General features: G+C 38.7%; 1 protein-coding gene across 2 annotated transcripts; it reads left to right on the top strand.

Annotated features, from left to right (window-relative positions):
• The first annotated feature begins 1,496 nt into the window (after positions 1–1,496).
• SLC6A19 (solute carrier family 6 member 19) lies at positions 1,497–24,060 on the top strand. Of its 2 annotated transcripts, none has more exons than XM_018070151.1 (12): positions 1,497–1,574; positions 10,335–10,475; positions 11,945–12,082; positions 13,126–13,307; positions 14,046–14,156; positions 14,886–14,998; positions 17,301–17,429; positions 18,194–18,350; positions 18,929–19,133; positions 19,760–19,919; positions 22,122–22,284; positions 23,379–24,060. In XM_018070151.1, exons 2-12 carry the CDS (start codon positions 10,343–10,345, stop codon positions 23,583–23,585), a joined length of 1,698 nt encoding a protein of 565 aa, XP_017925640.1. In that variant the 5' UTR covers positions 1,497–1,574; positions 10,335–10,342; the 3' UTR covers positions 23,586–24,060. The 2 variants fall into 2 exon arrangements, with proteins under 2 accessions (XP_017925640.1, XP_008929916.1); XM_008931668.2 differs by lacking the exon at positions 1,497–1,574 and adding an exon at positions 1,984–2,253.
• The last annotated feature ends 1,841 nt before the right edge of the window (positions 24,061–25,901 follow it).

The raw sequence follows: 25,901 nt of genomic DNA, 5'->3' as shown, positions 1-25,901 counted from the left end.
CTCTCCTATGAAGACAGGCTGAGAGAGTTGGGGCTGTTCAACCTGAAGAAAAGAAGGTTCCGGGGAGACCTTAGAGCACCTTCCAGTACCTAAAGGAAGCCTACAAGGAAGCAAGAGAGGTATGTTTGACAGGGCATGCAGTGTTAGGACAAGTGGTAATGGCTTCAAAATGAAAGGAAGTACGTTTAGATAAGATATTAGGAAGAAATTCTTCACTATGAAGTTGGTAAGACACAGGAACAAGTTTCCCAGAGAAGTTGCAGATGCCCCATCCACAGGTTGGATGGGGCTTTGAGCAACTTGGTCTAGTGGAAGGTGTCCCTGCCCATGGCTGGGGGCTTGGAACTAGATGACCTTTAATGTCCCTTCCAAACAATTCTATGATTCTATGATGACTCTATGAACAAAGAACTAGGTAAAGATCTAATTATGATGGTAAGCTCGTCTGAAAGGAGAAATGGTGGTCTAAGGGGAGGTTACTATGGCAGTTCCTTAGGATCAGTTTAGGAACAGTGTTTTGTCATTCTTCCACTAATGACTAAGGACAAAAATAGTAGCATGTTAATGAAATACTCATGACACAATCTCAGAAGTATTGCGAATGCTGAAAAAGTATCAATTCAGGAAGAACTGAGCAGCTCAATGCACTGGAGCAGCAGAAAGTGAGTGAAATTGAACATATGCTTTGGGCAGCTTAAAAGAAGTTGTTCTGCTGCAAGCTAGGAAACCTGTAGGTGAAATCACCAAAGGAGAAGAAAGTTGATGATCCAGTGGTTAATCAGGAAACAGCTCATCCACAGACCTGACAGGGTCATGAAAAAGGCAAGTGCTATCACTAGGCAGACTGAGAGATATTTCAGGTTAAATTAGGGAAATATTAATACCTATTACAGGGAAAATTCATCTAGGCTACTGTATACAGTCGTCCATGTGAAGGATGAAGACTTTTTTTGTAACTTTTCTATTCAAAAGATAATGAACAGCCTTTGGAGTCAACTTTGAATCCACATGATAAGGCTGCAAAGGGATGCTGTGATGTGTTCACCTCCTTTGCCGCAGGCTGGAATTACAAGATCTTTTCTAGTTCTTTATTTTGATGACCCTGTATAATTGTATGCAATGAGCCTGTAGGGCTTAGCTGAAAAAAACTCTTATGATAAATATAGTGTTAGATTTTATGAATAGTTTTCAGTGGCAAGTACTTATCTTTTGATAACACTGAGGTACAAATGGCAATTCTTTTATCATTGTGCTGAAATAATGAGTATGTGGCTAGTATCTGTGGTATTTGTTAACCAGTGTCTCTTTTTTATTTTGGACCAGTGTATCTACGGTCATTTAAAAGGTGAAGGGACCTTTGATTTCAAGACCATTTATAAAAAAGACACTCTGTTCTTCAGACCTTGTAACGATTAAAGGCATTAGTGTAAGCAGATTATGCTTATGACTTTAAAGATCAGATTTTATAATCCCTTTCATTTCCCATCCTTTTGGTCAGAACATTCAGGTCTCTAACAGAGGAACATGAAACATACGATTTTGTAAGTGAACGCTACGAGAAACTGAACGTGATGGTGAGTCACAAGCAGTTTATCTTCCTGATAAGAAATGATACCAAGTTTCTATATTTGGTCTTAGACCACTGGCACCTTATTACTTCTTATTTGCTTGGGCTATGTATGTATTTCAGTGAGTTTAAACAAGGGAGTGGCAAGGGATGTTATATATCCTTATAGGCGATTACAGTTTATAGCCAAATTATCTCCTGAATTACATTAGCTGAAATCCATGTTTTCTACTAGATGAACAGGCTGTTCCATAAAACCTTGACAGATAAAGCATTAATAAGTGTCAGAGCTGACTTGGTCAATCGAATGATTTGCTGACGCTTCTTTTTACCACAAGCCTGCACTTACAAATCTAGTGCCAAAGGTTCACTATATATAGCTGAAGACAGCAAATAGATGGTCTCTTTTTGAGCAGGTTTCTGACTAGCTGCCTGTTTCATTGTTCCTCACTGTGGCAGTGTTTTTAGTCAGGAAATTTAAAATATGGTAAAGCTAAAGTTGCCCAATCCTGGCCTGGAGGACAGGATACCTTCTCATGCTGAACTTGAGGTCCTTGAGAAACAAGAGGCAGACTCCAGACCAAAATGGGATAACAAGGCTCAGTATATGCTGACATGCATAGGGTTTTGTGTGGGCTTAGGAAATGTGTGGAGGTTCCCGTATCTCTGTCAGAGCCATGGAGGAGGTATGTCTTTAATATCTTAAGTAACTTTGGGTATAAACCAGGTTTAATCTCTCTTTTGGGAAACCAATAATAGAATATATTTAGAACTGGTCAGTTCCTATAAGAGAGTGATGTTCTCTCTAGAAGACTGTACAATGGAAAAGGTCCTTTCACAGGTAATGAACATCCACAGAAGTCATGTTAGTGATGGAAGAAAAGGAAGGGTCTGTTTTTTGCTTCAGGACACAGGATTGAACAAATCGGTCTTGCACTGTTATGTACATAGTATATTTTCTCAGTCTAAAACCAGTGTTACTTTATGTACATATATAGAGAATGTGTATTTTAAAATATTAACTAACAAATTGGCACTATGATTCTGATCGTGATCCCCACTGATGTTTTCATCATAGGGTTTCATTGGGTCTGGACTGATCTGTGTATCACCTGTAGGGTCAGTGTGGGTGTAATTTGTGCTAGGAGTAACAGCATGAAAGTAGTTAACATTGAGAATATGTTTTTAGAAGTTGCTGTAACTAAGTCATTTAAAATCCAAATATGTGGTATTTACTGGGACTCCTTAGGGTTCAGGTTAGGTCTGAATGACCATATTAAAAATTTTGTTTCACTGTTTTGCTGTTTGTTTTAAAAGATGATTTTGAGCTGAACCATTGCTTAAATATTATACGACAACATAAATGTCTCATTTTCCTACAGTCTTTTCTCTCTGCTATCTAGTTGTTGTCTGCATTTCAGTTTGGGATGTGTGTAAAAAAAACCTTTTGTTCCTTTGTAATGTTTGATCTTGAAAGAAAAAAATGGCTTAAGGAACAGTATTTCAAAGTAATTTTCATTAAATGTACAAGGTGAGTTGTTTAAAAATGGCTCTTCCTAATTAGAGTGGGGACAAATGAGAGTTCTGTGGGAAGTTGCTCCTACAAAGTCAGGGACATGTAATGACCAGTGACTCCGTTGCAAGAGTAGATGCTTTTAACATTAAGATTTTTCTAACATGGACTGGGGTTTAGAGTTTCCAGAAAGTGGAGATGCTCTGTTTTCCACGGTAGACTTATAGGCACTTTCCTGCTTTTTGGTATTTCTTTCCCTTGTGGTCTAGTCATGTGAAATGCAGCTAAAAAGCAAACATCCAATAAATGCAAAGAACTTGGTATGGATCATGGTTTTCTGACTGATGTCGGTGAAGATTTATGAATTGCTTATGTGTGTGTTTCAGTACTCTGTTTTAATTTGTCCTTTGACAGCAATTATTTTCCTTTCTCATCATCTTATTGCTTGTCCTTTCTCAGGAACACTAACAACAGTTATCCCTGGGTTTTTTGTTTCCCTGGGACTCTCTCACTCAAATTTTAGGCAGAATTTGAAAGGGAGTAATAACAAAGAAATTTTGTAGCTGGGTCTGCACTTAGAGCTAATACACAGATGTGTGTCCTTCTAGCCAGAATTGCTACCTTATTTATCAATTATTCTGCATAGCACAAAATGCCATGACTCATATCAATGCACAAGAGTCATCAGGAATGCCTTCCTGTTACTTCTTAGAAAGGATTCCTTAATTTCATCATATGTGAGGATGGAGAGCTACTGTGCTTCTCCTTCTCTGCTGTACAGTGCGTCTCAGACTCTTCTGGTAGGTCTAAGTCCAACTCCTGCCACCACTGTCATCCTCTCATTACAGTGTCTGCTCTCAAGCTTCTCCCTTTGATCAGGAAAAAAAATAAAAAAGACTCTTGCTGATGTTTGGATGGATGACTTTGAATTTGAACATGTGACACCATAAAACCACTCCAGAATTGGATGCTTGTGGAAGTCATTGTGTATGACATCCTACCTCTGTTGTGTTCCCTCTACCTGGCTTCACATAACTCCAGTTGGAAACACGTATTTCCTAGATATTTTATACGAGTTTTGCCTTAGTCTTTGCCCCTCAACATGGTCGTCAAGATAATTTATTCATCTTTGCATTTGTGTGGCCCACTCAGGGGCACAGATTTGCCTCTATAACAGAGTAGGGGGAAACTGCAACGTTACGTACCTTCTTCCAAGTTATCCTTTAGAAAGAATACACCACACTCATGAGTTCACGGTGGAAGCTCCATTTTCCCCCAGCAGGTCCAGTGCCTTTATTCTGGATGGTGTATGACTTCACACTTTGTGTCTTCAAGATATGTTTTCACTGAATCCTGAGTGCAGGAATCTCTGCTGCTGCTCTGTCACTGGAAATGGGGATTATGTTCCTGGCATGATCATGGGTTATGGCTGTGCATCAAGAGATTTTAAAAAAAAGCTATTTCCCATGCAGTAAATATCTGCAGAGGATGACAAAAAGTCCTATGTGATCACATGGTCAGATACTAGGTACATACTGAATCAAGGCTGATTGTCCTGAAAATTGTTTCTAATTTCTAAGGATTTGCTTTGCTATCTTCTTTCTTTTTGAATATGAGTTGTATGGATGAACACTTAGATCATTTAGCATGGATGAGATCTGGTAGCAATGATGTAGATAGTATTTCAGCCAAGGACATTCCCAAATGAGGCTGGAGTCCACTTTGTGAACTGGTGTTTGCAAATTTTCTATACCTTATGAAACATAATTGGACCACAGTGAAGTATAAAATTTGTGCTTGTGGTACTTAGACTTCAAAGAAGGTGGATTTTTTTCCCTGAAAATTATCTGTAGTGAAGAGAGTTAGGAGCACTGAGTTTATAAGTAACTCTTATTTTCAGATGTTTGAACTTGAATCTGGAATCATTTAAGAGCTGCTTCTTCCTAAAAACAATACTGTGATAGTGTTTTAACACTGTGATACCCAAATATACAAAAAGAAATGGTGTTTACATAATTTACTTATTTTCTTGTCATAGAATTTGAGTTTGTGGGTTTTTAAATGGAATATTTACCCTAGTGAAATTTAGTAGAGCAAAGCACATTTTATCCTTTAATGGCTTGAAAGTTGTCAAATACATCATTACCTAAGGAGAACTGGAGTTCGATATGCACACAATGTAAAACGTATGGTGTTTGCCTCAGTGCTTTTACCAGCTTAATGAGATTTTAATTTCCTTTCATTTAATAGCTGTCTCTGACATTGCACATAGCTTTTGTTTAATCTTTATTGAGCAACATGTCATTTAATCAGCTGTTGAGCATTTTTGTTTCATCCCTTATGACCATAATATAAAAGAAGATGCATATTTAATGTTTGAATCATTAATTTAAAAAAAAAATGTCTCTAAGTCTACAGCTTGCATATGGAAACCTTGCTTCTGCATGATAGAGAACTTTCTTATCTCTGTGTGTGCCACACTGAATGAAGTGACAGTAATGACATTAGCAGTCCCTTACTGGTACCCTCATTACAGTTGAGGTCTAAGAATATGATAATATAGTAAAACACCTTTATCTGAAGTCTACCTGCCTTCCCTTCACAAGGAATTATGTGCAAGCAATAATAGTTTTTTCAATTTCACATTAGAAGCTCTTAGATTAAAGAGAGAGTAATAGCAATATGGACGCTCAAACCAAATATTATGTGTTCCGAAATACAGTACTGAAACAGGATGAGAATCTAATATCTTAACTATAAGGTTTTTAGACTGAAATATTAATCATTATTTATATACAACTATACAGCATCTATTTTCAGATCATTTGTTTATTTGTTAGGTTCATAACACTGTGACAGCTTCAAAAGTATTGGTTTATTTTTTTATGTCCCATATGAACCTGGAAGTGTTCTAAAGTCATGTGGATGTGGCACTGGGGACATAGTTTAGCGGTGAACACTGTGGTTATTGTCAGATTTGATGATCTTAGAGGTTTTTTCCAACCTTAGTGATTCTATGATGCTATATAGCAGCTTTGCAGAGTCAAATTATTTTTTTTTTCCATTACAGCTTCTTTTGGAAAGATTGGGGAGAAATTGAGAGAAAGGGAAAACACAGCAGAGATGGATTTCTGAGCTGGCTGTTAGAATTGAACCCTAGAAAGAGAAGAAGCCAAGAAAAGGAAAAAAAATTTCATATATAATTGAGAACTGTCATTTTATTTCTCTTGAAAATATAACGATATTCTTACACCTAAATACCAGTAGTTTTAGTAATTCGTCCAGTTCTGACATGGCACACCATGGATTTTTACCTTGTCAGAGCTACCATGATATACATGGTTCAAGCCAGAAATACTTTCGTTGTATCTGCTTGCATATGGATATAGTTTCTGCACTGCAGGTCTATACACACACCATGTACTTCATGTCTGTGATAACAAAAGGGGTGGACAGAGACCCACCTGCTCCACGGGGTATCTTCTTGATGTTGTCTATACCAGAGTTTTTGAAACAATCATTATTGCAAAGTCTAAATTTTTTGGGTACTTCAATAAAGTCTGCTAAAAACAATAACACAGTATCAAGTGGCCACTATTATAATGAAATCAGCCAACTGCGCTTTTTGCTTTCTACTCCTATGGAATTCAAGTAATGATAGTTACAAACTTGTCTTTCATTGACATTTTCAATGTTTGCTAATCAAAATCAGCAGTTTTGAATACATAAAATGCTACTCAAAATGCTGAGCCCATTGTGGCACGTGCCACACATCAGGTTGAATGATCAATCACTGATGCACTAGAAAAGATATTTTTTATTGAAGCCACTTGCCAAAGGTAGCTGTACAGACATAATACTCTCAGACTTCTATAAAGCATGTTGTTTAGCAACAAAAAACCCCCCTTCTTACTAAAAGTTTATCAGTTTTTAAAATCAGTGTAGTTCATCTTGCATGCATTAAAAACTAGCTGTTATTGTAAAAATATAGACTAACTGAAAAGGTTTCAGAGGAAACCCAGAAGAATAACTGACTTGGGACATACTTTTTGTTAGTCAGACTGAGGAACTCATTATGAATTGTTATTTGCAGAGATGTTTGCTAAACTTTGCTGACTATTCCTCTCTTTCTTCTGTGTCAGTCTACCACTTCAGGAAAAGGAATATGTAGACGTCACCTCCAAGGAGAACAGTATTCTATTTGTTTTCTTCCCCACTTTTCACATCTCAGCTACATTCCCTTTTCATAGCCTTTGCAAGAACAAAAGCCTTGCATTAATGTGGAGCAGCTACATGATAAATCTAGGAGCCTCAGGCTGGTACTGTTTCACCTTGGAGAAAAGTGGCTGTTTTGTAATGCCAGAAAGAATGAATTATGGTGATCCACCCTAGTTCTGAGGAAACTGAACTCTCCTAGTTTAAAATTCAAATTTAGCACTGTGGTCTTAGCTCAGGTATTGTTACAAATGGTGTCAGTGCTAAAGCAATCGGTTTCTGATTCGTGTCTTTCTGACTACGTATTTTCATGTCACAAACCTGTGAAACATATAGGGCATATTCCAGTTCTTGAGGGACTAAGTTCACTTCCAAAACAAGGTTCTTCCCTCTCTCTTCCCACCTCTCCAGGGACTTCTACAAAATTATAGATAGCAGGAGCTACTAATGTCAGATGTAACAGGGCAGCCCTCTCTCCTTACTTTGTTGACTGGTGGCTGAAAGGCAGCTATGCCAGAAATGGTGATAGACTCTTCATCTGCATGTGCCCTGGCACCATTGTTGACAATGCAAAGGTCTTCCCCAGTGTTGGCAGAGGTTCTGGATCTCATTGAAACTGTGTCACACTCAGTCACTGCAAGGAACTGACTCACTCTGTCCTTTCAGTTTCCAAAGGTTTGTCCTGTTTTGTCTCTATGGACTAGCTTAGCTGTGCTGAAACATGCTCTGGTATGTACCCAAGGGCCCCTCTTCACCTGGTTGGATAAGCAGTGCATGTAGATTTGGCTTCAAATAGTTCATTCGCTACTAATACTGTACCCTCTGTCTGTGAATAACACTTCTGCTAACTGTTTTATTCTTGCTTTCATAGAAATTAGGATTTTTGCAGGGTATGCAATGAGTGCCCCCTCACTGTTGTGTTTCACCCCCTTGAATCCTGATGGCTTCTTTCCTACATGGGAAGGTTGGTAGGACAACCTCCACACACAGAATGTCTGGCCTTTTCCAAAGACAAAGTTACTTGTCCATGTGAGGAACTACAGGCAGCCATAAATATGTCATGTTCTCCAACCCCATGTCAGGCTGGCACACAGTTTCCTTCCTGTCACACTCTTACCAGGAACTCTCCTGAGGGTAAGATGAGAGAAGGACATGATCATTGTGTTTATACCAGCATTTTTAAGTTCCAGAGCATTCTCTCTCTAAAAGACTCGCTAAAGAGTTTGTATGACTACTTCATCTGGATCTTTTCCTTTTACCTGCCCTTTTGGATGCCATATAGGACTCTGCCACACCACAGTTTCGCTTCTCTCTGGTGAAACCCTTCTTTGGCAATAGTAAGAGTTAAGTCCAGAAGATGGATCTGTACAGCTACCTTATTCAAATACTCCTTATTTGCACTAAGGATAAGTCCTTGTCACCCTTTGAAACTCAACTTCCAGTAATTTCAAATAATCTCTTGAAACTTAAGAATGGATTTTCAGTTAGTTCTGCTAACGTGCTCCTCACGGAGAGATGTCACTTTTTTTTTTTTAATCAGGTCACAGTAAGATCACTTAAGGACTTGATTAGAAATTATCTCCCTAGTGAAAGATCTTGTTGAGTAAGGAAATACACAACCTTTGTATTCTATTCAAGCTACAACCACTTGTTTCTTATCATACCTTTCAAAGAAAGTATGTTTTGATAGCTGCTATCTCTGTTAGCAGAAGGGGGAGAAGATCAGGCCATTTCCAATGCAGTATTAGAAAGCATTCAAAGGTAGTCTGAACTTTTTGCTTTCAGTAGACAGCAGGCAGATTAATATTCTGATTTGGGCTTCATTTTTCTCACACTCGAGACTTTCTTGCAAACCTTAACTGCAAAGTACGCCTCCACTCACACAGTTTTAGCAGTCTGGGTAGACATCATGGCTTATTCTCCAAGACAGCAAGGTTCAGCAACAGCGCAGTCCCTACGCCATAACTCTCCCTGTCAACAGCACAGTGGGTAAAATTCACTGCAAGACTCTCAGAATTGAACTACCCTCTGCCGTGGACGTGCCAAAAGTGCTCTGTCAGCCTTAGGGCATTTCCTGAGGCCTCAAGATACTTACAAAGGTACCTTTATAGAAGAAGTCTTCAAGCATAACATATCTATGACAGAGCAGTCAGATGAAGGGGCTCCATGACGGTCCTTGCACAGACATAAAAATAGGAACGGAAAAAAGTGAAAAAGGTGTGCTGTGTGCTAATAGCTTCCCAGCTTTCTTGCTACCCTGGAATCATCAGGAAGTAGGTTTCAGCTTCTGGCATGGTTTTCATACTCCAAATTTCCTCTTTAAAATGCTATTTGATTTTCATAGCATATATGAGGAAGAAGTCAGCAAATTCCCAGACCTGAACCATTCACACACTGGTCTGCGATTTCTTTAATGCATTCAGATTTTTTACTCCTATTTAAATTGTGAAGTTAAAGACATTTTGCAGTGACAGATAACCATAATTCTATTATTAGCTATATATAATACATATGCAATACATAGTTCTATTAATAGCTATATTCAAGCATTTGATTCTGCACTTTGGTAGTCCAGTATGGTGTTCTATGTTGTCTCTGCTTTATCCTTGCTCAGGAAAAAGTAATTTAAAATACTTGCCCTATAGTAAACAGCTTTCTCATAATCAACAATGTTTGAACCCTGTACTTAGATCTCTTCTAATCAAACATAAAGGCAATTTTGCAGGGAAAAGAAAAAAAAGGAAGTAATTCCAGGAAAATAATTACCTTTCCTCCACTTGCAATAAATTTTTTCAAAGTTTAACCTTGAGTAATTTCTGTTTATGTTTGTCCTCTGGGAAGAATAAAACTTCCTACCTGAAACCACATATGTAATGAAGTCCCCTGCTTGGGCAATCAGGCAGAAACATTACTCAGAAAACAGAGAAGGGTTTCCACAATGATGCTTAAAACTCACTTACTATGTCAACATCTCACAAACCTGATGTTTGTGTTTTGCTGTAGCACTTAACTGATCATTAGTTTTCTTATCCATTCCAGGAGCCTTCATGATCCCTTTCCTGATTTTGCTAGTCCTGGAGGGTATCCCCCTGCTTCATCTTGAGTTTGCCATTGGTCAAAGGCTGAGGAAAGGCAGTGTGGGCGTATGGAGCTCTATCCACCCTACCCTGAAAGGAGTTGGTAAGTCTGACGAGGATACAAAAAGCCACCTGAGAAAGCACAAATCTCTGAAATTATGATCTGTGGAGCAAATCTTCAAGATTTTATTCTGGCATGCCATGAGAGATTCCAAGATCTATTACTTTTTCCTTCTTGCTAACTCTTCATTGATAGGTCAAACTAACCATGATGAACAACTATGACAGTTTTGTGTCCACGTTCCTAAGTACCACGGGCCCAGTTAAAACATGTCTTTAATTTCAGACCCGTTTCAGGCCTCAGAGATATTTTCTGTGTTATTGATATTGGCTGTTTTGCCATTAGGATGAATCTTTAAGTGTGCCAAAAACTATTCTGTAGCTGTTCTGTGGATAAATAATAGTTGAATATTTATCTGGTGGACCTCAGCTCCATCTAATGTTACCTTCTTGATTCTGAGAGGTACTAGAAGCCACAGAAGCAGTATTTTGCAGAAAATACTTCTTCACATCTGTACCAGACTTCTGAGTATGGTACTGCAGTAGAAGCAGCATTATGCACACAACATAAGAAACTCTACAGATACCTCATTACACAGAAAACACAGAAGGTGCCACATGAACATCAGGAAACACTGTGAGAATGCGAAAACACTGGCACAGGTTGCCCAGGGATGTTGTGGGGTCTCCAACCTCACAGATATTAGAAGTCTGCCTGGGCATGGTCCTGGGCAAACAGCTCTATGTGGCCCTGCTTGAGCAGAGGATTGCACCACATGACCTCCACAGATCCCTGCCAACCTCAACCACACGCTTGAAAGGGAAGAAACACAGACAGTTAGTATTGTTTCGTCACCTCCTGCATTTGTAAATCAGTTACAAAAGAAAATTATTCATTGCATCTGGAATTTTTCAAGTTTCTTTAGAACCTAAGAGTTCTCAGGAGCTAATCATTAGCATTTACTGTCTGCCAGAAAAGTCACCAGAGGCTGATTACTTGGGAACAAGTAGAGAAGGAGAGATACCTGCACCTTGTCACAGACTGTTCGTCCTGGCAGCCATCCATCCTATACAACACTCCCTCTGCTGAACCCTGCAGTGACACTGTGGAAGAAGAAGACTATCTGGTCTCATTTAGGCAAAACCCCAAGTCAGCTGAGCATCCCAAACTCCTTCAATATCAGCTGGCAAGACTGTGAACAGGACTGCGAGGTGTCTGTAGATAGTCAGTCTGCTCACAGTGTTGAGTCCTAAGTGGGAGTCAGTTTCAGCCTCAGAGCAGTTTTAGGATATACATCTGCATAGGACTCATTTGTCCAAACTTTAGGTAACAAATTCACAGTGATTAAACCTACACCCAAAACAAAGAGAGGAGAGGGGAAAGGCTATAAATCATAGAATTAGGGTGAAGAGGGGAGGAGGGAATGATTGAGGCTTATACCATATACTTTGGTATGTGTTGAAGACAAGACTGTTGAAATTTACATTGTATTCTGATTTTATTTTTTTCAGGCATAGCATCAATGTTTGTATCCTTCCTGGTGGGTTTATATTATAATACTATTATTGCCTGTGTGATGTGGTATTTCTTCAACTCCTTCCAAGACCCCCTGCCTTGGAATAACTGTCCTCTCAATGAAAACAGAACAGGTATATTTTATGAAATATTGTATTTTGTTGCACAACACATACTTCTGTTTCTAACAATTACCCTAATTTAACCTCTTTCTGTAAAACAGCAGTAAGGCATGGCAGTCCCATTAGGCACATTGTGGTATTTTGATGCTTGTGTTTTGTAAAAATTCACATTGCATAAAATGAGATCAACTCTTAATCTTTCAGACAAACTTTGACTTTTTATATGAAGCTGCATGGTTGATTGTGACAGATACACAGAATATTCACAAAGTGGAAGTCTAACATAAACATTCAGATTTTTAAGATAAGACTGGATGTGGCACTTAGTGCCATGGTCTAGCAACCACAGCGGTAGTGGATCAAGGATTGGACTTGATGATCTCGGAGGTCCCTTCCAACCCAACTGATTCTATGATTCTATGATTTTCCAGATTTAGGCAATATGTTTCATTCATCTCTTCACCAACAGCCCTCCATTAGCATACTGAAAAGAAAAGAAAAAAAGGAGTTGCATAATTCATATGAAACACCTGTATCCCTCAATATGCTCTGTGGAGACTGCTTGGTTTTCCATAGTCAGCACTGCGTGAAACCGTATGAAGCAGGTTTTTCCAGTGGGTCAGTGAACAGCTGTACAGAGCACTTTGCTCCTCTCCTCCCAGAATAAGTATGAAAATCCTCATTTAAGGGAAGACCAGGGCAGAATATTGCACAGGTCAGCACACTGCAGGGAGCTGAGAATCCAACTTGAGCTAACAAGACCTGAAAGGATGTCCCACAAAACAGAAAGACAAAATATTGATGACCTGAAGGAGGTATGGGAGGGAAAGGAGGTGTGGGAGAGGAAAAGCTGCCTTATTAAAATCCCTGTTAAACAATTCTCTTTTGAATCTCTCATTTTACCATGAAACCAGCCTCTAAAAATCTGAAATCTGCCAATAACAAATTAGTTGGCATTAGGTGGTACAATTTAGATCACTGATATTTATTGTTTAGCTTGCTTATTTCCAAGTAAATAAAAGACATACAGAATGACGACCATTTTGTTGTTACAGATTATGTAGAAGAGTGTGCCAAGAGCTCTCCTGTAGATTACTTCTGGTACAGAGAAACATTAAATATCTCCACTTCCATTGAGGATTCTGGCAGTATACAGTGGTGGCTTTTGCTATGTTTGACGTGTGCATGGGGTGTACTGTATGTGTGCACAATCAGAGGCATCGAAACAACAGGAAAGGTAAGTTATTTTGGAGGTCTTTTATGAGATGATATTAATAATGCTGTTGTGATTCCTTATTTATACAGACCTAATAATACTGTAGAAACTGTTTCTTGAGTAAAAGCATATCTAAAATTTTGTGTGTCATCACTGGGACTGCTTTTTGAAGAAGGAAGATGAATGAAATGAAATCTGATTGATTTACGTGAGCAGTTTGTCTTCCTTGTCCTTACAGGTCTTAGTAAAACATTCTTTAGGTATTATCACCTTAACATTAATATTAATCTTCAATGCAGGACCAAGGAACTCTCTTTTTGTTATACCATTCTCTTCAAAATGTACATATACAGATTTATTTGGGTTTGTGCTATTCCTAAATATTATCTCCTTGAAAGAGTGACTGATGTTCTGCTGCCCAGCAAAGCCCTAAGAGTCCATCCTTGCATCCTTGCAATCTGGTCTCAGGGTGTAGATTATTTTTGATGCTGCTTTTGAATGATCTGAGTTGAATTTCAACAAAGACAACTTGTCTTAAATAGAACACTATTGCTGCAGAAATGTTTGTTGTCAAAGTATACCACACATACTGTTTCATTTGAACACTTTCTGTAGTATGCTAATTGTGACTCACTTGAAACTTGCCCTTATTGCTAATCACCATACCTTGTTTGCTCTCCTCTTCTCTTCCCTGCAATGCAATTTTTATTCAAATGTTCTGTTTTATTTGAGTGTTTTATTTACATTCTTTTTGTATAGGCTGTGTATATAACTTCAACTCTTCCATACGTTGTGCTTACCATTTTCCTAATCCGTGGCTTGACGTTGAAAGGATCAACCAATGGAATAGTGTATCTCTTCACCCCTAATGTAAGTCACTGCGTGGTTCTCCTGTCAGTGAAACATGATGTAGTTCTCTGTAATTAACAACCAATTGAAAATTAGTTCTCTCCACTGGAGCTTTTTCAACTATCCCTGAGACACCTTGAAAATCTTGATTCTGGGAGGTGAACCCTTTGGATTGGATGGAACAAGTGTACATATACACAGACATTTTCTCTCTCTTTCTCGCTCTCCATCCTCCATCAAAATCTGTTATAAAAAATTGAAGGATCATCACAGAAAAACTGGGTTACCATTGTGTAACTTGATTTCTTTTCCTGTATTCTAGTTACGAACAAGTCTAAAATTAAAGCATAAATCATGTAATGGCTACATGGACAAAAGACCAAAGAGAATGGTTTAACTATACAACAGTTTTTGAACAAAATTAAAAGGGGTTTCATTTTCCATGAACAGACCTCTGAATGATCATTATTAGTGCTAAATATTAAACACCTTTTCTGAAAACAGACATGGCAGCTGTCAGCTATGCAAATTAATTTTTTAATCAATTTTCAAAATACTTCTATAAAAACTACAAATAGGTTTTTCTTTTGGAAGAAAAAGGTAAGTTTGACAAAAGTACTGACCTATCTGTTGAAATCCAGTGAGTTTTGCATGGTTAATATTCTTGTTTTAATGATTGTTTTGAATGTCTCATACTTAGTTTAAATAGCAGTGTTGGATATGCTTAAAGCTGTATGTCTGATGCTTCAGGTTACTGAGCTGGCGAACCCACTGACATGGTTGGATGCGGGTGCTCAGGTGTTTTATTCTTTCTCCCTGGCATTTGGAGGCCTCATTTCATTCTCCAGTTACAACTCTGTTCAGTAAGTAGCCAGGCAAAAGCCAAATTTTATATATTTCATTCTTCCAAATGAAACATCTCTACTTTGCCCTATTGTTATGCTACTTGGAACTGGGACAACATCCCCTCAGATGTGTAAGATGTATCTCCTCTGACTGATCCTAACTCTCCTGAGACAAGATTTCAGGTCTCAGTGCTGCCTGACTTCCTATAGAAAGATGTAGTGGTGCAGGATAGAAAGAAGGGGACTGACTATCCACCCCCAGCTGATGAGCAGAAGTTTCCTCTGTGGGAATGCTTAGTGCATGGTGATGACCTTGGTCTCAGTGCTGTCAGAGTAGGATGATAGTACACACATTTCAAAGCAAGTCACACAGAACAGTTTAAATCCTTAGTTTTGAGATGAGAAGATATATCTAGTTTCAAAATTCAAATTCAGTGCCTTTATATATGATTAGTGAGGCCAGGTAGTGTGAACTCCCATCATCCAGGGACTGTCCCATCCTGCAAAGTATGATGCAGTGCTATATTCTACACTCTGTCTCACAAAATACTGGAGAAGCCACCAATGCTTCTTGGTGCCTGCCATTCCTTCAGCACTGTCTTTCCTCTTGAAAGGCAAACTGTGTGACATTCTCTAAACCTAATATTTTTGATAAATGTCTCTGAATTATGTTTTGGGTATGTGGTTTGGTCATGCTTTCAGAAATCTGTGTTTCAGTTTTAGCTTGGGTTCAATTACACCACACCAGAATTTCAGCTACCAAAGTAGTTCCCTCCCTCCACTCTTGATTTCAGATATTTTTGAAAAGATCATCTAGAATTTTTGGTGTCTGCAAGTCTCGGTGCAAGGCACGAAGCCCTGCTTCAGGTCCAAGTCAGTGTCCCACAACCATGGGGAGCAGGACTGAGAGTGTTCTTCATCTTTCCAAAAAGGCACAAAGGAAAGGAACAATGTCCTCCTGCTTTTCCAACACAGAGGGCTGTGGCACCTGGCCATCCTCCTTCAATGCTCAATCATTCATGACTTAAGGGGGAAACTGCAGAAAGTCATTATACTCCCAAGGAAATGCAAGGGAAAAAAAAACCCAAAACATGCAAATTTCACAGTGTTACACTGTGGTGTTGGGCCACTTGCAGTCCAGCACCAGCTGGACCAGGTGTCAGTGACTCTGCCTGTGGATGGTTTGGGAGTATAAAAATCTCAGAAAATACTAAAAGGTTTTGATGCCATCAAGGATTCACTAATTCATAATGAGAAGGAGCTTGAGCATCTTATTTTCTCTAAAAGGAAGAAATGCTTTTATCAAGCCTGTCATTGAGAATGTCATGTTACAATTCAAAAATAGACATGAGACTACAGCAGGAAATTTTCATTCAATGCCCTACACCTGGTAAAAACCAATTTGCAATGCTATAAATGGGTAAAGGACACAGCGTGACAGGTCTTGGCTGGACAGGCTTGTCCTGGACACCTTGAAGGTGTTCAGAAAATTAACTAAGACAACATCAAGTTAATTTCAATAGTCCTATTTTGTCCAGAAGGAATAAAGTATCTACAGTTTTACAGTCTTCTCATAAAACCATAAACTAACTTAGTGTTGATGTTTTATCTTGTCCCTCAGATGAAAGTCTGTTTCTGGCTCTGCAATTTTTCTGTCTTAGCACAGACACGCTGGCAAGAAGTGCCTGCAGCAGAGAAGTTTCTACAGACAGCTTTTCTGTCCAACCTTATCATCATGTAGTTCCACTGTGTTTCCAAAACTTCAGGATATTTTGAACCATCTTTTGTTCAACAGCCAAACAATACTGTCCCAAGTCCTCTTGGCTACTGCAATTTCACCGTATCTAAGTGCTATGGAAACTTCCATTCACTTTTCCTTTTTGGCTATCTAATTCAAATCCAAGTCTTTCACCTTGCAGCAGAATACACTAGCAATGTAGATACAGCCCATGGCAATATGTGTCTGCACACATGCATGCCAAGTTTGAAAAGGAGGAGACATATTCTTTTGCCCCTCATACTTCCTGTGACTCAGATATGAAAACAACTCAGGCAGTTATTCCTTATGAATAGGATTATTTGAAGGGTAAAAAACTACCAAAAAAAACCCAAACCAAAACCATAGCTATTAAATTGTTTAAGACACCAATTTTTATTTTACTAAATCTATCTTTAACACCAGCACTTGTCTGCTCTTAGCAGGTACACTGATGTACCTGTGCATCTGTAGGCTACTCTTTTCTTAGTCTTAGTAGCCAGTTTTAGTATTTGTTTTGGGAATGTGTTTGAAATCCATTGGTTTTTTTTCTTTGAATTGCAGCAATAACTGTGAGAAAGATGCTGTGATTGTCTCAGTGATCAACGGTTTCACTTCCATCTATGCAGCAACTGTCATATATTCCATCATTGGATTCAGAGCCACAGAAAGATATGATGACTGTTTTGACACGTAAGTTATTAGAAAAAGCCCCCACAGAATATGCAGGTGTTTGTTTGGCTGAGTCAGCTCTGTTAGCCTGATGACAATGGATTTATCATTTCTGAATAATTGTAGGGCTTGACCCACATGGTATTGGAACTACTCATTACTCAAAAAAATTTGAATCATGGAATAAATCCCTTGGAAAGCGATAATTGTTTGAGCCACCTGATCTCCTACTTAAATGTTGCATAAGGAACCATAATTGGCATTATTCCCCATGCTGACATATGGCATGAATGAAATATTCCCTGGGGCCCGTGTCAGCTCTGTATTTAGGTTTCCTCTGGAAAGCTTAAATGCATAGGTCTCATCAGAATTACCTCATTTTACCAGGGCAACCAGACTCTTTTCTAACCGGAACTGTAAGACTATGTGGGTTCCAGTCTAGCTCCTCCACATTCAACTGCAAAAGTGCGTGATTCATGACTGCGGACAACTTAGACATTCCCAGAAGCTGCCCAGTCTGGGAACTGGTGCCCAGTCTGCAATGTAAAGATAGACACCTAATTCCTGCACAGGTTCCTAGAGTGTCCATCCATTTAGTGATCATCTTTACCATGAAAGACAGCATCAGACTTACCTTGGAAGAAGAAAGAAAGACTTGCATGTGCACATCTACTGGAATTTCAAAATCTGACCTTGATAATGCGCTCTTAGTAACTTGCTTGATGATGAAAATGAGGATGCTTAAAAATAAATAATTTCAAATTTCTTGCATTTCACTTTTTCAGAAATATTCTTACTCTGATGAATGCATTTGATTTGCCGGAAGGTAATGTAACCCAAGATAACTTTGAACAAATGCAGCAGCTGTGTAACATGACTGATCCGGCAACTTTTGCAAGCCTGAAGTTTGAAACCTGTGATCTGGAAACTTTCCTGAATGATGTAAGTTTAACACCCAACTCATATTGATACCTTAAATATGGTATGAATGCGTAATAATTATTTAATTGCAAAATGTTTTTTCTTCTGAGGTGATTGGTTTTTTTTATATTTCCACCGATGGATTGCAGTTGGCTTGGAATGCTCTTGGACTGAAGAATTACTTTTGTTTGCCCCGTTTTTCTTGTGAAGAGATAAACTGTTTAATTCCCCTGAAAAGTATCAACGGTCTGTCACAGTGTTCTAGGCTGGCCTCAGGTAGTTGGCAAAATAGCAGCAGGTCTTTCTCTGAAACTAGCTGGTTACAGCTGTGGTGGGACAAGATGACTGGGAAAGAGACACCCAGAGAGAGGTTAAAAAGGTGGTGAGTTACAGATGAAAATAGACGTCCATGAAATTCCATAAAAAAGAATATTAAATAGATTCTGTACTATATTACAGTAAATATATCCCTGCATTAGGAGATCTTTGTGGAAACAAAAAGCATAAGTACTATGGTATGTGTAGCATACATCAAGTCTAATGAATGCCAATAAAAATTTAAGTGCTGCATGATGTTAAGGAGCTTCAATCTTCCACAGGGAGCTGAAGGAACTGGCTTAGCCTTTATTGTCTTCACTGAAGCTATCACCAAAATGCCCGTCTCACCTCTGTGGTCCATTCTCTTCTTCATCATGCTTTTCTGCTTGGGTTTGTCATCTATGTTTGGAAATATAGAAGGTGTGCTTGTACCTTTACAAGATCTTAAGATTATACCCCCCCGAGTGCCTAAGGAAGTTGTTACTGGTAAGTGCCTTTTAAAGACAAGTGACTTCCCCAGGGAACAGCTTTTATGCTGAAAAAGCAACTCACCACCCATCTACTTTCTGATCTGGAATGGTCCTAAGACACCCAGACAACCTACTGAAGACTTTCTCATGTTCCCCAGTGGGGCAGCTCCTGAGAGGTTCCTTTTGAGCCTGCAGGCAGCTGTTCGCCCTTTGGCTTGCTCATCAGTTTGCTCATGATGACTGTCCATCTCCTCCATTGGGAAGCTGGAGGACCCAAGTCCTTCACCCAGGCAGGTTTTCTCTCAAAGTAACAGTGTCCCACCAAGAAGGAGGAAGAAGACATGTTGTCCCTCCTCAGCTTTCTCCCCTTCTGTTTGTAGCATCTCCCACCTGTGCAATGTTAGGACAGTTTTGCCATTTTACCTGCATAGAAGCAGGCCTTCTTGGAGTGCTATTAAAAAATAAAGTGGTGACCTTCAGGCTGCAAGAATTACTTATTAAGCTTTATAGTTACTGGGAAAAGACATTATTATTATAATTATTGTTATTATTATTGTTGTTGTTGTTGTTATTTTCATTTTGCTTTTGCTTTCTTTACCTAAGTGTCCTGTTGTTTTGTTGTTTTTTTTTTTTTTCCCACAGGTCTCATTTGTTTGGTGTGTTATTTGATAGCTTTTGTTTTTGTGCTGAATTCTGGTAATTACTGGCTGACTCTATTTGACGGTTATGCTGGCTCTATTCCCTTGCTGATAATTGCATTTTGTGAGATGTTTGCAGTCGTCTACATTTATGGAATAGACAGGTATGAAATACAGCTTAAACATTATTAGATAGCAGTGTATAAAGTGATTAGTTGCATAACTACAATCTTGCTGCATCTCCGTGCGTAGCATTTCTGTTATAGAAATCACTGAGATGATGCAACTGTAGTTTAGGCTTTCTTATATGTTTTAGCTTTGTTAAATAGTTCTCAACAAAAAGAAAAAATATTTATTAGGAATTTGTACCAGAAACTTCTCCACTTTATTAATACATTATAATAAATAATGCTCTTTAATAACCAGCTCAAATAAACACATGACTAAGATATTGTAAGAAAATATTTGGCATTAATAAGTGCGCTAGAGTGTAATAATATGAGTGTAAATAATTTATATTTAAAGTAGGCATCAGAATGTAGGTGTTTGCATGTTACATAAGAGCCACTGTAGCTCACTTACATTTTAAATATGGTGATATTTACAATAACTCTTCTTCAGGATAATTATATTAAATATTTAGTTAGCAGAAACAAAGTACAAGTGCACTGAGCTCAAAGTTTAAAACAGAGGTATATCCCAGGAGTGTTTACAACAAATGCTTAATGATACTGTCCAATGCAGGCTGCAGATGCTGTTTTACAGCAGGATGCAAATCCAAGGCTACTGAGATACATTCTTAGCAGATAGACTCAGTACTTTATCAGTTGTAGCAGTGAGTAATTATCCTCTCAACTTTCCAGAGATGTAATAAATCAAATTTCAGCATCTTTATGTTTATAATTAATATGTAAGAAATATGAAAAGGAGCACAGGGAATTCAATCACCCATAGGATTTGCTTGAACCTGTGCTAGGTCCCCCCGCTGCTGCTCCTGGCAATGGGGTGAATGCCCTTGTGGCCAATCTTCCCATACTTAAAGATTTATATTGCCTGAGTCGGCATGAATCAGCTTAGATAAATTAGACAGAGTATCCTTGAGAAAGAAGGCTTATTTTAATTTGTTAAGGACAGAAAAGTCTGTGTTGACCACTTTTCCTTACCTTTAAGATCTCAGAACACTTTACAAAGTAAAATTAAAGCTATTCCCAGGCCACAAATGTGGGCTGACTTTAAAAAGGGGTGGGGGTTCATTCAGAACAGAGCTTCACACCAAACTTCAATGTTCCTGGCCAGTACAGATCACTGTAGCCCTCTTTGAGAACAGGGCTTATTGGAGCTGCCCAGAAGTGCTCCAGATGAGTTTCTGTGATCTTTTTCTGAGAAAGGGGCATTGGTAAAAAGATAGATCTCTTGCTTGAAGGATAATGTGTGTTATCCATGGCACTCACAGGAGCTACACCTGGACATGCCCTGAAGTTGGGATGTGGGGCTCCATATCATTTTAGGACACCTAGATCTAAGAAGTTAGGGATGAAAAGATGAAACAAATTTATTTGAGGCTTTGCTGAATTCAGTGTGTTGTTCATAGCTGAAAGACCAAGTGAATAGCCCCCTTAGGCTTATCCCCACAAGACACACAGGAAAGCCAGACAAGAGGACTAAGAATAGAACCCCAAACTTCCAAACGAACTATTTTTTAAGAAGTGTGGGCACAACGTGTTGTCATAAATTGGTGCGGGACTGATGCAGACAGTATCACTCTCAATGCAGGGATTGTTTCTTCTTATAGAAGTATTTTTTCCCCATTGTCCACTACACATTCTTTGAATAGTCCAAATAATGCATTTTTAGATGTTCTTAATAATGTGGAAAGTTAAATATTGTTTCAGTACTCAACCTGAGAAAACTGGTAGAAATCCAAATTAAGCTAATATTATGTACAGAATCTAATTAGTAAAATTACTGCAATATGCTTTTGTTCTTTTTTAATATTGTGCCATTCCTTTTAATTTATACAGTAATGAGATGCTTACCAAGAAGTTGTGAAGCAATACAACAATATGTTTTAGGGAAAGTCCATCTGTATTGACTCTTACCTGTTGAAACTATTTTGCACATGCCTCACAGACTTCTAGAAGATAGTACATTTCCCAAAATAATTTTCTTGACTTGTAATTATATATGCTTAAATTGAACTACTCAGATTTAACTCCTGATGTTGTTGACAATTCCAGTTTCACATTGACATTAGCAAAGTCCTGGGAAGCACAGCTAGGGGTAGTTTGGGCTTTTCTGTTTAGGAGCAGGCACTCTTTGATCCTCACCAGTTTTTACAGTCCTGAACTTCCTGTTGTTGTTTCTAGGTTTAACAAGGATATTGAGTTCATGACTGGACACAAACCCAATATTTTCTGGCAGATAACCTGGAGACTAATTAGTCCTCTCATTATGTTAGTTATCTTCATCTTTTATCTTGTGGTGAATGTCAGCAAAGAACTGCTTTACAGTGTTTGGGACCCTAACTATGTAAGTATATAAACCAAAATAGTTTTTAATAATTATGTATTCTTCTTTAATGTAAAAGTCATGGTCAGATATATTCATCTCCCACCTGAAACAGTTTTCTAATTGAAACATACTATGAGAAAAAGTAATATTAAACAATAACACTTAGAAAAATAAGTCCTAAATTCATCTGTAATGCCTGCAACTGATATGTAGTGACACCTGAATAGCTTTTCCAAAGAGGATAAAACCAAAATACTAGTCCAGTTTTCATACAGGTCTGAAACAGATATCGGTTCCCCAGTAGGGATTATAGAAGATCTGGAAATGTCACAACCTTTCCATATTGACAAAGGACCAAATCTTTGAAGCCATTTTGATATTGCATTTCTTTCTGCTTGCATTCAAAATTACAGAACAGCGGTAGTGCTGGTTACTCATCACTGACAGAAGAAATTAATATTAATATTCAGATATCTCCTTTCCTCTTCCAAATGTTTTGGTTTGATTTAACTTATGATTGCAGCAATAAGTTACCTACTTTTCCTTTCCTCCCCTTGCAAAACAAAAAGCTGTATGTGGTACAGAGAAAGGAGTATTAGAAAAAATGTGAGTCCCATCATTTTCTCTGTCAACCCACCTCTTCTCTGCCTGTCTAGTTCTGCTTTCTGTTCTATGACTTTATACTAGTCACCATCTTCAAAGCAGAAACAGTCATGCCGCACACTTAATTTGTAAAGATAATTTTAATTTTCTTAGGACAGGCACAGAAAGGGAGAGAAAGGAAGATGGGGAAATGGGAATGCTTTCGTCTCTCCTCCTTGACAACCTCACTTCCTTCTTAATAAAGTTTCAGCTCTCCTTCACCCTTTGATTTCAGCCTTCCCACCCAAAGGCTGTTTGACCATCAAACTTGCTTCCTTCATGTCATCTTCTTTCCATCAATTTTAGGTAAAAATAATTCCAAAACAGCTGAGACTGGAAATCCTTGATCTGAAAGCTGCTGTGGAATTGGCAAATTGTTGTGCCATTGAATTATTGAATGTGAATTATTGAATATGTCCCAGGTATTTACTCTTCACAACTTTCTACAACTTGATTGTTTGCTCTTACAGGAGGAGTTCCCCAAAACGAAGAAGCTCGAATATCCCCCTTGGGTGTATGCTGTTATTGTGGTCCTTGCTGGAGTGCCTAGTTTGACCATCCCTACTTTTGCCATCTACAAAGCCATCAGAAATCGCTGTGAGAAAAAAAATGACCGTGCAGGCCTTATTGCTACGTCTGAGACTTCCATTAATGGCAACTTGAAGTATTCATCATAAATCTACTTTTTAAAATGTGGAAGGAAGCTTTGACAGTGAGGAAAGTAAAAAAAAAAATTTTAAGAATCGGGAGTTTTCACGGAAGGGTAACTGTGTTGTTTCCAGGTAAACATTTACTTGGCAATGCAATGCACTGTAAAGAGTTGATGTCCTGGAAGCAAATGGTGACATTTGCAAGTGATTGGGTCACCAGGCCAAATAGTTTGTCCTCCTTCTGGTTTTGAAGCCAGATTGTTTGAAATGGGCTTTCATCCCCTCTGCGTGGGGAAGCACTGTGCTTGAAATGCTCTAAGTGACTCTTTCATGTGCAGTCATTCTGGTTGGTGGCTAATATGAGGGGTAACTTAATATTGTATTCTCTTGCACATTAAATTGTTTTTGTTTTACATGCCACTGTGTTGCACAAGGCCACCAATATTATTTGTCTCATACAGAAGTTTAAAATATTTAATAAAAACATTTCTAAGTATGAGAATGACAGCTTGATTTATTTAGAATTCTATGTATTTTATAAATTACTTTCAAGTTCCCGGCAGATAGTGATGCTTCTGCTGATGACAGCAGAGGTAAACTTGCAATAGGGCAGGAGCAGTTCAGGAAACAGCAAAATCTGCCTTCTCTGGCATCCCTGAGCAAGGGGTGCACCACTTGCCTGGGAGGTCCAGGCTGATGGGAGAGCCATGGTACCCAAATGGTGCAAAGGTTCTTGCCCTCATCTGTCACAATCAAGGTGGGTGGCTCTGGTTCATGTACACACACAAACACACACACACAGGCACACTTATCTTACAACTATTTCAAGCTTCTAACTTCCATGTGACTCAGAGGAGCTCAGTGAGAAGTCCCACTCCTCATATGGTCACCTGAGACAGAAAAGGGCACCGTTGAGCACCTGGGCTGAGTGCCAGAAGCAGGCAGTGTACATGTCCCCTCTGCACAGGTGGTCCTTTTCATCCAACTGTCCATGCATATGGGCAACACATTTGCAGCAATCCCTTGCAGCAATCCCTATACTCACATTTTAAAACATGAATGGGTCCAATTTACACCCTGACACTGATTATAACTGAAACACTCTCTTACAAGAAATAGGTATACTTCAGGTATATTTACTATAGAATGTATCTTTAGAGTAGTATATCTGTTCTAAATAGAGAGTAAAGTAAGAGGTATTGCATGTGTACTTCATGGAGTCATACAATCAATGGTTTGGTTTGGAAGAGACCTTAAAATCATCTACTTCCACCCCTCTGCCACAGGCAGGAACACCTTCCACTAGACCAGGTTGTTCCAAACCCCCTCCAGCCTGGCCTTGAACAGTTTCAGGAATGGGGCATCCATAACTTCTCTGGGCAACCTGTTCCAGAGAATTTGAATGATCAAAATAATTTCCATTCCAATTTCTATTTTTTTAGTTACTCAAATGTGAGTAGTTATTTAAACTATTTAAAGATGTTATTATTTAATGGGAAAAACATTTTTTGTCAGATTTTTCTGCTGATAAAAAGATCAGCCACCACGAATGGATAAAACTGAGTTTAAGTGTCTGACTGTAGGTGGCAGGTGTGGAATTCAGCATTTTGCTAGAAGGGCCCAAGTACAGCAAGAGGCACATTCCCGACTGGAAGTACAGCAGCAGCCGGGGCGATGGTGGTGGGTGCCATGGCAGCACCGATGCTGTGTAAGTGCTGCCAAGCCTCACTGCATACACAGATTCGTGTGGCCTGTGGGACAATCTTGATAAGAGACTGGCAAGTTGAGTTGCTCCATCTATGGATCTGGATATTTGCAGAGCTGCAAGCAGAATGAGCTGTACCACCTGGAAAGACTCATGTAGCCTAGATCTGAAACCGGTTTCTGGTTGCATAATCTGCAACCTGACCATATTTTTGTGCTTAGCTCCAGAGCAGGGTTTTTATTTTGGAGAAAACAATTCACCTTCACTTAGATACTCTTCCCATTTCAAGAGGATAATCCAGCCACAAAGTGTTGATTTACTGAACAAAGTAAGCAGACTGGCTGCTCTGTTTGGTGTGGAATGAACTGATTCAGCTTGCAAACTAGCAAAATCTTGGTATAACTGAAAGAAAACAGAAAAATATTCTCCCATACTTTCAATTGAAGAAAAGTATTCAGCTCTTGCATTCGTCAATAACTATTTAATGAACAATAAAAATAGTCATTGGGGATTCATTGACAAGCGGGAAGTGAAACTTCTAGCAGCTACTGTAAAAATGGACCAAATTCTTATGTCTGAACATACAAGGTCTAATTTTTCTTGCTTTTCTTCCTAATTGACTTTTTGAATTTGCAAAG

This window comes from Manacus vitellinus, unplaced genomic scaffold, assembly GCF_001715985.3.
Source record: "Manacus vitellinus isolate BGI_N305 unplaced genomic scaffold, ASM171598v3 scaffold_17_pilon, whole genome shotgun sequence".
Taxonomy (NCBI): Eukaryota; Metazoa; Chordata; class Aves; order Passeriformes; family Pipridae; genus Manacus; species Manacus vitellinus.
The sequence above is the reverse complement of the archived record's forward strand: the minus strand, read 5'-3'. Positions and strand labels throughout refer to the sequence as shown.

What these genes read in the sequence shown, in the direction of transcription:
- SLC6A19 (XM_008931668.2), top strand. Translation starts at nt 2,052, where the DNA reads ATGGTAAAGCTAAAGTTGCCCAATCCTGGCCTGGAGGACAGGATACCT. An exon ending in GCATCGAAACAACAGGAAAG is followed by an intron (nt 13,308 to 14,045) that starts GTAAGTTATTTT and finishes CTTTTTGTATAG; the next exon opens with GCTGTGTATATAACTTCAAC. An exon ending in TACATTTATGGAATAGACAG is followed by an intron (nt 19,920 to 22,121) that starts GTATGAAATACA and finishes TGTTGTTTCTAG; the next exon opens with GTTTAACAAGGATATTGAGT.